We start from the raw sequence: 18553 nt of genomic DNA, 5'->3' as shown, positions 1-18553 counted from the left end.
TTTACTGTATCTATACTTTTTGTCAAGGGCTCCTACCGTAGACCACTCCTTCTCACCATTAAAATGAAAGGATTGCCACAGAAGTTACAGCACACTAAAATATTTGCATATCTCCCATTATCACTTCACGTACCACATGTCAACTTCTGATCAGAAACCTGGTAGTCATGTTGTATACATAATTATATAGGGGAAACCAACACTATTTTCAAACACAGTCACATTCCTAGTGATATGTGCTGTTCATACTTTGATGGATGCAAAAAAAAAAAAACACCACTTACCTAGTACTTCATTTCATCCACACTGGTTACCTCATTGTACTAGGATGTATGCTTACTGTATTTTGTACCAATTGGATTACTGTACTTTTGTAATGTTTCTAATGTAAACTAAATCACACTGAATAAGGGCTGCTTAGAAATACAATGTTAGTTTAAAATCCAAGATACTGAATATATTAGTACTCTTTAAAGTTTGAAATGGTGTCTGAGACCTTTAGGTAATGAAGCTTAGATAATAAAAATCAGACATGGGTATAAGTGTACCAGGTTTGAAGAATTTAATCATATTGGATTAGCCAGGGAGCGAGTTATGCGACACACAGACCTGAAAAACTTGTAGCCTCTGCAGACGAATAAATACACAAATAAGAACTGAATGTGTGCAAGGTCACAGTCAACAAAAAGTAATTGAAACAATTTATTGAAAGTGGATCCAGTTGAACACCAGAGATGAAACGCCAACTTCAATGCACTTCACAGACCCCTAATCAGTATATTTGTACATCAGAGAGAAGCCGTAGTCAGGTGAAGAATGCTCATCCTGGGTTTTGTAAGAAATCCTCAGTGTTGATTGAGTGGTCAGCGGCTGAGAAAACACCTTGTAGGGGTACTTACACTTCCCACAGAATTGGTCTAGGGAGAAAAAGGAAATAGATTGAATGCCACAACTGAACACTAGGGGCAGAATGATCCAACAGGTCCACGGCAAACACCATGGCAAAGATTGTTACCTAGAAAGGTTTCATTGCCCACTTTTTGTTCAATGCTGAAAAAGGTATTCTTGCAATCCAAGTTTGGGGTGTGCATCTTCATTACACTTATCTCAACAGTCTGGTTCACATCCAGCTGTAGGATCCAGGAGCAGTCCAGGTTTTGGGAGTACTGTGGGGACCTCAAGGACCCTTGAGGAGCCGGTAGCTCATGATCCTTGGGACATGGTGCTAGCAGGACAAGTCACCGTATTAAAACACAGGTTGCAAAAGAAGTCATGTGTGAAGAACATGAAGAATGAATACCATGTTATATTCAAGGCATACAAGATAAATGGTTGCAATATGAAAGTGCACAAATTACCATTATTCATTAAAATGATAAAACCATTTTAGACCACAGGGTTAGTGATTAATTTTCCTTGGTGTAATTCATATCTACATAAAACAAGATTAATCCGTCTCTTACCATTGCCTTCCATGCTCTGAAGCTCAAGGTTTGAGGCTTAAAGAAAAACAAATGCATAAATAAATGCTTTATTTGATAAAAGCAATTAAGATCTACCATTTCTAAAAGGTTGACTAACCATGCTGTGAAATGACATCATTAATCCAGTCCACCATGGCCCCAACTCGAGTGTAAATACAAGTTGTTGCTCCACATGAGGCATGCCTGCTCTGTACACCATACAGGAAGAAAATCCCATTGTTTTGTACAAACAATGGATCTCCGGTATCAAACTAAAAAAAAAAAAAAGTCAATGCACCGTTAGTTTGGGAATCAATACCATGTAGATGCATTAGCTACATTTCACAGAATCACAATACACAGCTCTGAGCACCACAAGTTTCGATTAGGCTTCTAAATCAAATCCCCAAGTTACTGTAGAACTGAAATTGCAAGCAAATAAACCATCACTTGTTTTATGGAGGTCTGATTTTTTTCTGCTGCCCATACCAGACAACCACTGCTCCCAGAGATGGGGAGAATGATGTCCATCTTCTCTGGGATCCAGTTTGCATTGAATCCACTGCAGACCTTGGAGTTCTGGATGAGCACAAGCTGCTGCTGTAGCTTGGCCTCTCTCTGACCTAGGCAAGAGAAGCCAACCAACCAAAAACAAACAAATAACGCTCATATAGAAGAGATGACTAAAGAGTACAGAGAACATTTACTATATCTTTAAAATCTAAATAAATCTGGAAAAATCTTGGTCTGAATGTAATGGTTTCTAGCTTCATGTAAAGAGGGAAAAAGTACCATCTACGATATTCCAGCCAGTTGTCACAAAGGCATTGGAGGTCTCTTGGATGGTGGAGAGCAAGCAGACAGGACTAACTGTGTCACTGAATTCCAACTGGTTCACCCTGACGAGAGCCAAGTCATAGTCGCCGTAGAATAAGCTGTAGTTTGGGTGCACCTCTATAGCAGTTACTCTCTACAAATACAGAAAACAAAAGTAGAAAGATGAAGAACAATTATGATCAATGAAACAGGTTGCAAGAAAAATACTGCTAACATCCATCATAAGCAGTCCACACACATGCATTATTAAACCAGAATCCTTAGACTTGGATGCTACACAGGCTACATCTTACCTGCTTCATGTCACTTCTTTCATGAGCTCCCAGAGTAATGGTCCACTCCTCTGGGTGGCTTATATATTGGCTAAAAAAAAGAAGACCAAGAAAGAGATTGGATAAAAGCATTATTCAGGTGATAGAAAGTGGAAAGTGGAAACATTTTCTGGTACATTAGACATAATGAATGGTAAAACATTCTCTGGATGAATTCCCCAGAATGCAGATGCTGACAAATTGCCTAGAACAGAAGACTGGTCTTCATGCCTGTACCTGGAGATGCCTTTAATGCATGGGGAGGACAAATTCAAAACGAGCAGATTAGCCAAGAGGAAACTAAAGAATAGGAACAGTGAGAGCAGGACCACAATTAAGCAGGCTGAACTGTAGCACAAAAAACGCAAAGCTACAGGTTAGAACTCCCACCCTAAGGTACCTGTATTGGATGCGATTAGACTAATCCATCTTGAAAAGGGCTTGAGATCCACATGATCTCAGCATCTCTTAGGATAGAGTGAAGTCAAGGTGGCCGTTTAGATTTAATACATTACTACTCACTGTTGGAATAACCCACAGCCTGCACAAATCCAGCAAGTACAATCGTTACATGTAATGTAGAGAACACCAGAGCAAATCTCAAATATATGTCCGGTGACACACGCAGCCGCAATCCATGAAGATTATCTGGGAGATTTGATACATGCCTGCGGGTAATACGTGATCTAATAATAACATCACACAAGTAACCTGCCAATCATAAGTGCTTACTTGACACAACTGGCAGCCGTCACAAGCCACTGCGCCGCGATGACAGCGCCGCCACAGCGCTGCGCGTTGACGTGGTGAAGGATCACCTGCCAGGGGTAGGAGTGCGCAACCGCCTCGGTAGGGGACGTGGAGTCGTGATTAATCTCAGGGCTGTATTTTCCTTTGCCACACAACTCTAAGAGATTGAATTATGAATAAAAATCAATAACATGTGTAATTAAACCATTAACAAAACAGAAATTGCACACTTAAGAAAGACATTACAGATATTGACTTTGCAGTCCGTCTCCAGCCATATAGGGATGCACGGTTATTGGGGTGCTTTTAGTAGATTTTCAAATGGATAAATACCTTAAAAAAAAGAAACCTATCCCAGTTCCACTATATATAAAAAAAAACCTTACCGAGTGTAAATGCGACAGAAAAACAAATTCCCACTAAAAGAAAGGTCGTATCCATTACTGAAAATTTCCACAGTAACCAAGACTGCTCAACCGTGCACCTGAAAAGAAAGCACAATTATTTATATAAAAAACGACAAATATAATTAACTATTTAACGGACTTTAAAATGTAGGAGCAAATCACGACTTCACAAATAATGTTACTCACGATAGGCTACCTTAGTGTCTGTTGGTCTCTTTGTTTTTAGACCACTTAATTGATCAATTAGCCAATTAAAGCAATTTTAAATCACGTGTTTTTCAAACGCGTTTGTGTTTGCAATTAAGTACAGCGTGCCATTATGGCGTTACACCTGCTCAACAGCAGTAGCTCTCCTTGAAGCCTGACAGACAGAATTGCGCAGAAACGAGCGCAATTGCCGGCACCGACCTCCGGGTCCAGCCCTCACGTCTCACGTCACGTTTTGTGGCTCCAGGATCGGAATGTATAGGCATCTGCAGTGGCATTTTTCCACCTCACCTTATTGTGAACACGTATACCTTGTTCCAACAACAAAAAAATGATTAAAATAAACCAATCACTGACTAAAATACTTTTACTTTCATTACTGAGGAATAGTTTGGAAACACATTTGGAATGTTGGCCTGGGAGAATCTAGAATGCATTCCACTGCCACACAAAGAGTTAATGTATTTCACAATCTTTAGAAAATTGAGTGCTTTTCTACAAATATTTAAACTGCTCACAGACACCTTGTAGTTTTTCTGTGACAGAAATGATTGCATTATTACATCAATATATATAAAAACAACCTTTGGATCATACTGTATTTTCAGAATAGGAAACTTTCAAATAATTATAGTCTTCCAAGTGTGGACAGTTAATGTACCTTTTTAAAATGTGTTAAAGGGAGGACACCTGGCACTGTTAACTATTAAACAAGATGCAATTTTGAATTAATGAAAATTAAAATCAGACCACTGCAATTTTTTCTTAAATCAGCATTTCTGCATGTATGGCAGCCATTCCATTCCATTCATATTTTTATTTGGAATTTTGGATAAATGTTGTCAGTAGTTTATAGAATAAAACAAAAATGGTCATGTTACCCAAACACATACCTATAAATAGTAAAACCAGAGAAACTGATAATTTTGCAATGGTCTCTTAATTTTTTCCAGAGCTGTATATATATAATTCCCCTGGTGTAAGTAGACGATGGGGTCACTTCAAAATGTCATTGTTTTCCATGAAAACATACATGAAATGAGTTTGAATAGGAACTATAGCAAAATGAATAGGAGATATAGTCATTGACAAGGTTAGAAATAATGATTTTTAATTGAAATAATAATTAGAGCCCTGCAGACCTTTGGCATTCTAGTTGTCAATTTGTTGAGGTAATCTGAAAAGATTTCACCCCATGTGAAGAACCCAGTCTGGATGCATATATGATAAATGGAAGCACTCTACCTCAGCAGAGACTTATTGAACAGCAGAAGTGGATGGCCTTTTATACAATACATGTTGGTCTGTGGGAAGGGGCACAGACAGGTTTCCCAAAGTGTTGTCTTGAGATCAGGTTTCTGAATGTTTGTAGTGGTCTTCCTGAGGGGGGGGGGGGTCATCATGGAAGCAGGTGTTTTCCTGTAGTGGCATACAAACTGCCCAATCTCACATTTCTTTAACAATGGACAATGAGGTAGTCAATCACTATAATGTAGCATCTTCAGCCTTGAGAGAAGAACAGGAAACCCCAAACACACTGGTATCTGTGGGCTATTGATCTGTTTGGGTGTTCCTCTTATCATAATGAACAGAAGTCAAAGTGGAGAGGAGAATGTCCAGAGCATATCCTCTGGACAACTGCCTGTTGCTAGCTTGACAAATCTACTTTGCTCAGTCTGCATATTATTATTTCTAATATAAAACATAAAAAACAGTTTATATAAAACATTAATAACGGCTCTACACCATGCTTCCTGAAGCACCTCCCACAAGTTGGATTGGCTTGATGGGCACTTCTTACGTACCATTCAGTCAAGCTGCTCCCACAACAGCTCAATAGGGTTGAGATCCGGTGACTGTGCTGGCCACTCCATTATAGACAGAATACCAGCTGACTGCTTCTTCCCTAAATAGTTCTTGCATAGTTTGAGCTGTGCTTTGGGTCATTGTCCTGTTGGAGGAGGAAACTGGCTCCAATCAAGCGCCGTCCACAGGGTATGGCATGGCGTGATAGCCTTCCTTCTTCAAGATCCCTTTTACCCTGCACAAATCTCTCACTTTACCACCATCAGAGCACCCCCAGACCATCACATTGCCTCCATCATGCTTGACAGATGGCGTCAAGCATTCATTTGGTCTGCATCTCACGAATGTTCTTCTTTGTGATCCGAACACCTGGAGTCGCCTCTTCACTGTTGAAGTTGAGACTGGTGTTTTGTGGGGATTATTTAATGAAGCTGCCAGTTGAGGACCTGTGAGGCGTCTGTTTTTCAAACTAGACACTCTAATGTATTTGTCCTCTTGCTCAGTTGTGCACCGGGGCCTCCCACTCCTCTTTCTATTCTGGTTAGAGCCAGTTTGCGCTGTTCTGTGAAGGGAGTAGTACACAGCGTTGTACGAGATCTTCAGTTTCTTAGCAATTTCTCGCATGGAATAGCCTTCATTTCTCAGAACAAGAATAGACTGAAGAGTTTCAGAAGAAAGTTCTTTGTTTCTGGCCATTTTGAGCCATTTCGAACCCACAATTGCTAATGCTCCAGATACTCAACTAGTCTAAAGAAGGCCAGTTTTATTGCTTGTTTAATCAGAACAACAGTTTTCAGCTGTGCTAACATAATTGCAAAAGGGATTTCTAATGATCAATTAGCCTTTTGAAATGATAAACTTGGATTAGCAAACACAACGTGCCACTGGAATGGGACAATGGGCATCTACGTAGATATCTACATAGATAATGGAATATCTATGTAGATATTCCATTACAGCTACAGTTTCCAGCTACAATAGTCATTTACAACATTAACAATGTCTACACTGTATTTCTGATCAATTTGATGTTATTTTAATCGACAAAATCATCAATTTTTCTTTTCTATCGAAAACAAGGATATTTCTAAGTTACCCCAAACTTTTGAATGGTAGTGTATGTTAGTCGTCACCTTACTCTCTGATTCATCTGAGTCCCCCTTTTCGGTTTTAATCCTGGTTTCTATTGGAGCCATTTTAACGGGTCGATCACTAAATTTACTAAGGCTGCCCATTTGCCACAAGATAAAGTAGTTAATCAATGCATATGACCAGTGCTCACTTATGGTCTGAATGAGACGCTGCTAGAAGAACAGATCAAAGATGGACAGAGGAAGCTAGAGAATGGATCCTGAAGAGTCGTAGAAATCCGGAGAGAGATATATGTTTCCAATCAAAGGTTTTTATTACATGCAGCTGCAAGGAAGAGGTTCAAGAGGCAATCTCAAGAACAGTCTTAGAGAAGTTACAAACTACAGGCACTTTTAAGCAGACCAGACAGGAGAGAAAGATAACAGAGCCCACATGTCTGTCCTGAGATGAGTGAAAACCCAGGAAAACCCATATATGGTTAAACCGGGGAAAATTAAAGCATACGTAATGTTTAATATAAGGGGGTTTTGTACGATGTATCAAGCCCAAATTGCTGGAGAAAACTGGTTCTTATCAGACTCTGTTCCTCTGGGTATCACCAGATAGTGACCTTGTTTACACAGACACACAGGGAGAGAAATGCAGTTCATCAGATCCCAAGAGATTAAATAAGATCTAGATGATCACACAGAAGATGGGACGATTAAATAGTGAACTTTGCAGGCCTGACGTGGAAAACAGAAGCTGTAGGTCGAAGCAAGTGGAGACATCTTGGGGAGCTTTCATCCAGCAGTGGATTGATATAGGCTGATGATGATGATTAAGATATAAAAAATATATATTTACGAGGGGTCACGTGACCTGCCGACAGGGATGGCCACCTGAGTCTGCTTTTCACCACCACTCGACATGTTTTTATAGCCTTCAATCTTTATCTGCGTATTTTTCAGCCACGTAGTTCAAGAATAGTACACATAGAGTATCAGAGATGGCAATGAAATGTGATAGACTTATCCTTTTCATCTTCAAAGAAAAAATAAAGGAGACCATTACTAACTTCCCCGAGTTTCAGCTACATGCTACTGTGTCGGATCTGCTAAAACAACCCCTGATGAGACAAGTGATTCGAGAAGAACTTCACGGTTTAACGGAGAGGCTCGGATCCTTCAAAAAGGATCTGAAAACACTCACTTTGAAGTTCGACAACATGCAGGTAATTGTTCGGGCAGTCAAGCAGGAGTCAGCCAATACTAGGCTCTGTGTTGATAATCTGCAGGACAAAATTATACAATAAGACGACAAACAATGTAAAAATAATCTGAGGCTTGTTGGACTAAATGAATACAAAGAGAAAGATGTCCCTATAAAATGTATCCAATCTCACTTTCCTAAATGGATCCTAAATGGCTAAATGGCTTTAGAGGGAAAAACCACTGAGATTGAAAGAGCCCATTGTGTTTATATTGGAATGGATGATCTCAGAGATAGACCGCGTAGACTGCGTTAAAATGATCATCAAGCCATTCTCTCTGGAGCTTGGACCAGCTCCACCCTGCTTTTGTTGTATGTATGCCCCTGAGTATGATAAAACATTTCTTCCTGGTATAGCGAATGCATTGCTAGATTTCTCTGAGTATCAGTTAATCATAGGAGGGGATTTCATGTGACAAACATTGACATACTGCACATATTAATTTCAGACCATTCCCCCGTAATCTGTAATATAACACCTGCATTATGTCCTTCGCCAGTAAAGCATTGGTGTTTTAATACATCCCCTTTGCAAAATTCAGAGTTTATCACACAACTTAATTGTAAAGTACAAGAATTTATTCAGTTTAATCGGAGTTCGAATACTCAGATTCTTTGGGAAGTTACTAAGTGTTTTTTGAGAGGTAATTGCACTGCGTTTTCTTCCCATTTACACACTTTCAAAAACAAACAAATTACTATGCTTGAAACTCAAATTCAAAATTTGGAGAACGAACAGAAGGAGGTTTTTTCTGATGCTAGAGCAAAATAATTAAACATTCTTTAAAACTGAATTTAAAGTCCTAAAATTATCTCCAAACAAAATTATTACTTTGGAGAAAGACCTAGTAGATTGTTGGCCTTGAGATTGAAGCACAATTAATATCTGACAGCCATCAATGCAATAAAAAATTTAAGTAACATATTGTTTACAAATCCTGCAGAAATTAATACAATCTTTAGAGATTATTATTCCAAATTATATAGGGGAATTAATACAGGGAATTAATTCTATGCAAAAGCATAAATCGCAAGGTTCAGATTGTCTCCCTCCTAAGCTGTTGTTAGCAATATGGGACATAGTAGGTCCTCTCATATTGGACTCCATAAATTATGCTATTGAAACAGGCACCTTTCACAGGATAAAAATACAAATACAGCTCTGATATCGCTTTTGTTGGAAAAAAACTGAATGTTCCAGTTACCGTCCAATTTCCCTTACATGCACGGATGCAAAGCTTTATGCTGAATGACATCTAGACTTGAACAATACATTGGCGGTTTGATTCACTTTGATCAAACAGGCTTCATGAAAGGGCATTTGGCTTCTGACAATGTCCGCCGATTATTAGGCTGCATGTAAATTATGATGCTGATTTCCATTCCGAATTTTGTGCAGTTTTCTCTCTGGATGCAGAAAAGGCATTCAATCGAAATGAATGCTGCTATCTCTGGCTGATAGTGGAACGTTTTTGGATTTGGCCCAGGTTATAGTCATATGGTGCAAGTTCTATATAATAATTCATTGGCGTCTGTGATGACAGATAGCTGTCAATCCCCCCTGTTTAAACATCAACAAGGAACGCGTCAAGGGTGTCCTCTCTCTCTACTGTTGTTTGCTTTATCGTTGGAGCCCCTAGCTCAAGCTGTTAGACAAAGTGCAGATATCTGTCCAATAACAAGCGCAGGCTCACAACATTATATTTCTCTCTATGCTGATGACATTCTTTTGTATTTTTCAAATATTTCAGAATCTATTTCTCACTGTTTAGTACTATTGACTAAATTTGGCAGTATAATTGGTCTTAATCAATTTAATTACCCCTAAATCTAGCTGCTAAAAATGCAGTACTACAATTCCAATTGACAATACATTTACATATTTGGTGTAAATCATACAACCTTATGTTGGCAAATATATACAGAAATGCATATACCTTCCTAACTGAGAAATATAGGCTTGTGGTAAAGGACGTAAGGAGACGGCTTTGAAGTTCTGTGTTTTACGACACGCCTGTGCTCACCAAAGTACGACAGATAACGAATCCATGCTGGAGCCCCTAGCATCATATTCCAATGGAAGATTTATTTTATGTAACGCAGACATTCAAGGTACTTTATATATTCCATAGGCCAGGGCAACACACCCAAACACAAACTACATGCTGCTAACAGAAGTGTTACCCAGCTTCTTCCTCAGTTTGATAACAAACAATAAAAGGTGACTTAAAACGGACTTAATGACGCTTAAGTAATTTTACCTCCGAACCAAAACATGCTGAAGCCATATTTAGTCTTAAAAGAAAGAACATTAGCTAAAACAAACATTGGACCATTTATATTTAATGTACAATGCAACATTAACTTTTGGTAAGAGAATAATTCACATATCCTAATTGATCCTCCACTGACACTGGAAGCATGATTGGGAAGATCAGGGAAGTGCTTAAAATGCGTAAAATGTGCATATATTTATTTCTTTATCTGGTGTTGTACTGTCCAGTTTTAACAACTCTTTCAATGATGAAAGCGAAACAAGCGTATGGTTGAAAACTTACTTTGTGTATCAGAGAGCCTGGACGCACAGTCAGCCAGCTGATCGGCATTTGAAGGGCCTTCATGGAGCGCACATGACCAGATGAATAGAGGGGTGAACCTATCTTAGAGCATGTTTAATTGGTTTGTGTGTATATATATATTGTGGCAGTGTGAGAGGCAAGGCTGTGGTCAGTGCGGGTCTTTAAGTGGAGGAGACTATAAAACATCTCCTCCAGGACTCCAAACCCCAGAAGCCAGCAGGGCTCCTGATGGCCATAGCCCCGCCCACCACTTCCCCTATAAAAGGAAGAAGGAAGCGAACCAGTGTGTGCATGCTTGGCTGGGGTAGCAAGGTGCACAAGAGGGCGAGGGCGAGGGCGAGGGCGAGGGCGAGGGCGAGGGCGAGGGCGAGGGCGAGGGCGAGGGCGAGGGCGAGGGCGAGGGCGAGAAAGAAGGGATAAGTTCACAGTTGACGGATTCATTGGCTTGCGACCCTTATTCTGGACCTGGACCATTCTCCCTCTTAAACCCCGGACCTCCCACCAGTAACGAACTTTGATTACGGACTGTGACTATGAACCTGCCTTGCCCCTGTTGTGCTTCTGTTTGCCCGGTGTTCAGCTCCACCGACCCGGGCATTTACTGTTATTGTTCGTGTTTGTTTTGTAGTTCGGGATTGTTGACGTTTAGTTAGTGCTCGGACAGAGCTAGGTTTTGTTTTGCTTTTTGACACTGTGCCTGCCATTAAGGGAAGCAATAAAACGACAGCAAGCCTGTTTTGTACCCTCTGCCTGCCTCCCTACTGTGTGTTTCAAGACCAGACCCCGCCTACATACAGCCCTTTCTTGTGACGGGCCCCCCAACCCGTTACAATTGGTGGAGGATGCAGGCATAGGCTGTGTGGTCTGGATCAAGAAAAGAGACACACATGCAAGGTTGTTTTGAAGAAAAAAAAAAAAAAAGCCAAACAACAAAGGCAGGCACACAAAATGGCGGTGGTGGAAAACACAGTGGAGATCGGTGCTGACTGGTTGTTTAATCCCAGCTCTCCACTGTGGCTGCAGACTGAAGGCCTCAAACACCCACACTGAACCACTTGCTCCTTACTGTTGGAGTTTCTGAACCTGTCTATTCCTGACAAGCTGGAGGTGATCCAAGGAGGTCAGTCTGACATGAAGACCGCTGTGCAGGAGTTGCTGGATTTCATGGAGAAACGGAGCGAGCAACAGCAGGAGGACAAGGCCATGCATCCAGAAGAGGTAAAGCTCTCGCCAGTGCCCCGCTTCCAGCCTGAAGGAGAAGAGGAAGGGCCTCTTCAACTGCAGTCTTCCCCAACCACTGATTGCAAGGTCTGTCCAGTGTGCCTTGCAGGGGAAGAGTGGTGTTTCCAGGTTGGACAACCTGGGCATGTATCGCCTGACGGAGAGGAATACTGGGAAGGGGGAAGAGCCTTACCAGTAGAATGCTGTCTGGAGCCTGAGGAGGAAGAGGAGAAGCCTCTCTCTGTCCCCGAGCTAGAGACAGAGCAGGAGAGGTCGCTGACCTCCTGTATGGAGGAGGAGGAGGTCGAGCTTCTCTCCCTCTCCACCCCAGAGAGAGGGGTGGAGTTAAATGCCTTCCCTGAGCCTGAGGATGAGGTGGAGTTTCCCTCCCTCACAGAGCTGCAGTGGGAGGAAGAGTACTGTCTGGAGCCTGAGGAGGAAGAGGAGAAACCTCTGTCTGTCCCTGAGCTGGAGACCGAGCAGGAGGACCTGCAATGGGAGGAACTGATGCCTTGGTAAAAGACACCAGGAGAAGATGAGGAACGGTTCTTCCACCATGGTCGGTACACGAGGAAGACCTGCCAGGGAGAGAGGAAGATGAGGAACTGCTTCTTCCACCGTGGCCGGGACACGAGGAAACCAGCCAGGGAGAGAGGAAGAAGAGGACCTGCTGTGGCTAGAGCAAGAGAGCCTCTGGCAGTTCCTGCCGCCGGAGCCACAGAGGGTGAAACCCAAGTCTCCCATGTCGGAGAGGGAGGAGCCGTAGTGTTCAGTGCCACAGAGGGAGGAGCCTGATTGTCCAGAGCCCTGGAGGGAGGAACCCGAGTCTCCCGCGTCGGAGAGGGAGGAACCCAAGTGTCCAGCACCCCGGAGGGAGGAGCCCGAGTATCCTGAAGATGAGGAAGAGGTGCTGCCTTCCTCGTCCCAATCCAAGGATGAGTGTCCGCCACCATACCTGGTGGAAGAGTATCCGCCACCGTGTCTGGCAGAGGAGAGTCTGCCCCTGAGCACTGAGGAGCTACCAGGAGAAGATTACTTCAGGAGGGAGTCACCATCTGTCTCCTCAGAGGCCACACAGAACAGGAGGTGCCTACAATCCAGGAGAAGGCATCACCTGTTGTCCCCTGCACTGAATCAAAGGGGAAGAATATACCAGGCCCTGAATCTGGAGAGCAGCTGGAGCAGCCGGAGCAGCCGCAAAAGGAACAGTCGGGATCCCGGAAGACAGAGGAGTCGCAGCAACCAGAGGGTAAGACTCTTGTGCTTCCTCCAACAGGTCTCCGGGACATCCAGAGTTCCTGTCCTCAACCTGAGTTCCTGGCTGCGGAAAAGGAGATGGTGACACCTCAGCGTGCCCAGGACCTGCTGTATCTCCAGGCTGGAGCAGAGACTAGAGGGGAGCCAAGTAATGCTGTGGAAGCAGAGAGGTCTCCGCCAGACAAGCCTTGTTCCTGGAGGGATCAGGGAGCAACAGGCGAGCCACCTTCATGGCAGTCCACCCCGAGGACCAGATGGGTCTGATACAGAGAAGGACAGGACATGGGGGAATGGCACATCCACCGTGAGGATGACCCAGCACATGGAGACCCCATCTGGCTCTTCGGCCCTCCCGCCCGCCCCTTGTATCTTTAGGAGGGGGGCTTGGCCGTGGTATGGCCGTCATTGTGTGCGCCCCTGGCTTCACTCTTGATGGGGAGGCTATGTGGCAGTGTGAGAGGCAAGGCTGTGGTCAGTGCGGGTCTTTAAGTGGAGGAGACTATAAAACATCTCCTCCAGGACTCCAAACCCCAGAAGCCAGCAGGGCTCCTGATGGCCATAGCCCCGCCCACCACTTCCCCTATAAAAGGAAGAAGGAAGCGAACCAGTGTGTGCATGCTTGGCGCGAGGGCGAGGGCGAGGGCGAGGGCGAGGGCGAGGGCGAGGGCGAGGGCGAGGGGAAAAGTTCACAGTTGACGGATTCATTGGCTTGCGACCCTTATTCTGGACCTGGACCATTCTCCCTCTTAAACCCCGGACCTCCCACCAGTAACGAACTTTGATTACGGACTGTGACTACGAACCTGCCTTGCCCCTGTCGTGCTTCTGTTTGCCCGGTGTTCGGCTCCACTGACCCGGGCATTTACTGTTATTGTTAGTGTTTGTTTTGTAGTTCGGGATTGTTGACATTTAGTTAGTGCTTGGACAGAGCTAGGTTTTGTTTTGCTTTTTGACACTGTGCCTGCCATTAAGGGAAGCAATAAAACGACAGCAAGCCTGTTTTGTACCCTCTGCCTGCCTCCCTACTGTGTGTTTCAAGACCAGACCCCGCCTACATACAGCCCTTTCTTGGGACGGGCCCCCCAACCCGTTACACAATTATATATACACTCACCTAAAGGATTATTAGGAACACCATACTAATACTGTGTTTGACCCCCTTTCGCCTTCAGAACTGCCTTAATTCTACGTGGCATTGATTCAACAAGGTGCTGAAAGCATTCTTTAGAAATGTTGGCCCATATTGATAGGATAGCATCTTGCAGTTGATGGAGATTTGTGGGATGCACATCCAGGGCACGAAGCTCCCGTTCCACCACATCCCAAAGATGCTCTATTGGGTTGAGATCTGGTGACTGTGGGGGCCAGTTTAGTACAGTGAACTCATTGTCATGTTCAAGAAACCAATTTGAAATGATTCGACCTTTGTGACATGGTGCATTATCCTGCTGGAAGTAGCCATCAGAGGATGGGTACATGGTGGTCATAAAGGGATGGACATGGTCAGAAACAATGCTCAGCTAGGCTGTGGCATTTAAACGATGCCCAATTGGCATTAAGGGGCCTAAAGTGTGCCAAGAAAACATCCCCCACACCATTACACCACCACCACCAGCCTGCACAGTGGTAACAAGGCATGATGGATCCATGTTCTCATTCTGTTTACGCCAAATTCTGACTCTGAATGTCTCAACAGAAATCAAGACTCATCAGACCAGGCAACATTTTTCCAGTCTTCAACTGTCCAATTTTGGTGAGCTTGTGCAAATTGTAGCCTCTTTTTCCTATTTGTAGTGGAGATGAGTGGTACCCGGTGGGGTCTTCTGCTGTTGTAGCCCATCCGCCTCAAGGTTGTACGTGTTGTGGCTTCACAAATGCTTTGCTGCATACCTTGGTTGTAACGAGTGGTTATTTCAGTCAAAGTTGCTCTTCTATCAGCTTGAATCAGTCGGCCCATTCTCCTCTGACCTCTAGCATCAACAAGGCATTTTCGCCCACAGGACTGCCACATACTGGATGTTTTTCCCTTTTCACACCATTCTTTGTAAACCCTAGAAATGGTTGTGCTTGAAAATCCCAGTAACTGAGCAGATTATGAAATACTCAGACCGGCCCATCTGGCACCAACAACCATGCCACGCTCAAAATTGCTTAAATCACCTTTCTTTCCCATTCAGACATTCAGTTTGGAGTTCAGGAGATTGTCTTGACCAGGACCACACCCCTAAATGCATTGAAGCAACTGCCATGTGATTGGTTGGTTAGATAATTGCATTAATGAGAAATTGAACAGGTGTTCCTAATAATCCTTTAGGTGAGTGTGTATATATATATATATATATATGTCCTTTGATGTTTCAAAGGACAGTGGGTCGCCCAGAAATGTTTTTTATGTATTCTACCATATTTGAATGCTGAAATAAGGGAATGTAAATTGCTATAACTTATTTATATTAGCTATGACATGGTAGTGGTACAGCTCAGGAGAGGAGCTACAGACCCTATAATGGATATAAGCTGGGCACAGAGCTCATTCAAGGAGAGGGAGAGAGGATAGGCCAGGATCCTCAGTGTGTTATGAGTTCCAAATATCCTGATTATGGATGATCTAGTTTTGTGTTTATTGATTTGATTTGTTTTGTTGTTCCTTTGTTTTGTTACATAACTTACGTTTTGCCATTCATCACAATGTGTTGTTGGAGTTACTCTACACTGACCACCCGGACATCCTTACAAGGATATTCATTTTTATAGTAGAAATCCAGGCATATAAAGATGTGGGCATGAGTGACCATCTGTGTATATCCTCACAAACGTCTTTAAAAGTACTCATATATTGTTTTCTGGCAATTGTTTGTAAAGAGGGATACATCTTAATACCCAAATAAGTAAACTGCTTTGGACCCTGCACAGCTGCATCATTGAGGGGCAACAGCACAGATTTAGACCAATTAATTTTGTAACCAGACCAGGCACTGAATTGACTGAAATTTGACAGAATCGTAGGCAGAGAGAGTGTTTAATAGCAGCGACGTATAGCAGGATATCATCAGCATATAGGCAGATGGCATGCTTTGACTGTTCACAATCAATAGGGGATGTCATATTTTGAAGAATATTCTGTGCTAAGGGTTCCAGTGAGAGAGCAAACAGAAGTGGGGAAAGTGGGCAAGCCCTGCCTGGTGCCTCTATGTATATTAAAGGTTTTTGAGTCATACCAGTTGATACCATTGCAGAGGGGTTGGCATACATAACTCATATCATATTGATACAATTTGAACCCAGACCAAAACATTACAAAACAAGCCATAAAAGTCCCATTCAAGTCCATCAAATTCTTTCTCTAAGTCCAATGATAGTACAGCACAGGGGTGTTCAAACTATTAGCTTCATTTATTATATGTAGTAAACGACGCATATTATCTGCCACATAACAACCTTTTATAAAACCAGTTTGATTGTGGTGAATGAGCCTGTTCATAAACCTCTCCAGACGCATAGCCAAGACTTTAGCATATAACTTAATGTCCGAGTTAAGTAGAAGAAACACCATTCTGATGGAATACTCCACAGCCAGAATTAATAAAGCTCGTCTGTCAACTATACAGGCTTGGAGTACGACTGCTACTGATCTTGCCATGTTGATGATAAAATGACCGGGACTTCCTTCCCATTATCTGTACTCTTATCCTTTTTATTTTACTGCGGTATACAACTTCATGCTTAGGCAGCATTACTATTTTGCTGTTTATTATTGCTATTGTTTTTGTTTGAAATGTTATTATTAATATTCTTTTCAGATGCAAGCATTGGCAATGCTGTAAATAGTTTCTCAGTATTGGGTTTTGTTATATATATATATATATATATATTTAGAGTATTTCAATTGAACATTGGTATTATTTCAGATATTTCACAGATATGTTGTATTTTACTCCCTCAAACTGGATAATGACAAGATTTATTTAAGGTAAAAACTTTTTAGCATTCAAATAATGCAAGATTAATTCATGAAACGTATAGATAATGCACATAACTTCTTTATTATTTCAGAACAAATACATTTTCATTGATCAGTTTAGTCAACCTCAGGGAACTAAGCATTTACAAGTTACCTCATTACTAAACAACAGAATCAGCAATCTTCCCTTTGCAGGACAATGGTTTTATAAGTTTGCCAATTCAGGTCACAAGTCATCTGACAGTTTATACAGTTCCATCAATATCAGCTTCTCTGTCTTGCTGTCTTTTCCCCCACTTTATAATTCGGTTGCGTCACAAAAATATACTTTGTTCTCCTTTCCTGCCACACCCGAGCTGTGAGGGCAGATCAAGGGCAGGTTTCTGATTTCAGAATCATGTTTGATTCCACGATGCCCCTGAGCGTGACTCGCTCATCAATACACAGCTCTGCATTGAAGAAAGGGACTCCATTAGCAAACTCTGTGGTTCCACACGTTTATTTACACACTGTGAGGCCTTGTGCTGAAGGTTTGACATGAGCCACGTTCCCACCAGTTTCGCCCCAGTGAGGGGCTTCTCCACCAGAAGGGGCGGCGCCAGCAGTCAAGGCTGTGGAGTCTCTCACACACTGCACTGCCTGAATGTAGGATCTGGGTTCAGTTCGTGTCCTGAGTGTTTCAGCTTTTCTCCTCATCTACTGTACTGAGACTGTGGACTCTCCAATCGGGCTCTTCCTCTCGTGGCCTTCGGTTAATATCACATCTCTCTCCCTCTCGCTCACTCGCTCCCTCTCGCTTGCTCGGTCTCTCGCTTGCTCGCTCACTCTCTCGTTCACTCTCTCTCGCTCCCTCTCACTTGCTCGGTCTCTTGCTCACTCGGTCGCCCGCCCGCTCTCTCTCGCTCACTCTCTCACTCTTTCTCACTCTCACTCACTATCTCTCTCGCTCGGTCCCTCACTCGCTCGCTCCCTCCCTCCCCCTCTCTCTCTCTCGCTCGCTCTCTCTCTTGCTGTCGTTCTCTCTCGGGGCTCTCGCTTGCTCAGGCTCAGCTCTCGGCTTCTCTCGGTAGTGTTTCTGCCTCTTGGCCGCCACCAGCCGCACAATCCTGCACTCGTCACGGGACCGACGGTGGCCACCTGAGGAGAAACCCGCCCACTCGCAGCCTCCGGACCCCCAGATGCACCATTGGATTAAAACGTTCTGATGTTGTACGCCGTCTGTGCTGGTTCCACTTAATGTGCACGCTGGCCCCCGAATGCGCTGCACTCTGGGTGCCGGGCTGGGAACCACAGTGTCCTGTGTCTCTATTGATAGACTTCAGTCGATCCACATGACTTGATAGCTGCGTTCAAAGGTCGCAGCCTGAAAAGTCACCTGGGACAAACGACAGACAGGCTTAAGTCCGGGGCC

General features: G+C 43.2%; 1 protein-coding gene across 2 annotated transcripts; it reads right to left on the bottom strand.

The window, feature by feature from the left end:
• Positions 1-645: 645 nt before the first annotated feature.
• LOC136750599 (chymotrypsin A) lies at positions 646-3923 on the bottom strand. Of its 2 annotated transcripts, none has more exons than XM_066705728.1 (9): positions 3748-3923; positions 3344-3518; positions 2594-2663; positions 2256-2433; positions 1953-2086; positions 1582-1735; positions 1464-1499; positions 1038-1225; positions 646-917 (listed from the first exon to the last, which is right to left on the bottom strand). In XM_066705728.1, exons 1-9 carry the CDS (start codon positions 3800-3802, stop codon positions 864-866), a joined length of 1044 nt encoding a protein of 347 aa, XP_066561825.1. In that variant the 5' UTR covers positions 3803-3923; the 3' UTR covers positions 646-863. The 2 variants fall into 2 exon arrangements, with proteins under 2 accessions (XP_066561825.1, XP_066561824.1); XM_066705727.1 differs by having other exon boundaries at positions 1016-1225; positions 3748-3922.
• Positions 3924-18553: the final 14630 nt, after the last annotated feature.

Source organism: Amia ocellicauda, chromosome 5 (genome assembly GCF_036373705.1).
Source record: "Amia ocellicauda isolate fAmiCal2 chromosome 5, fAmiCal2.hap1, whole genome shotgun sequence".
Taxonomy (NCBI): Eukaryota; Metazoa; Chordata; class Actinopteri; order Amiiformes; family Amiidae; genus Amia; species Amia ocellicauda.
This window is presented reverse-complemented; position numbering and strand designations above follow the sequence as displayed.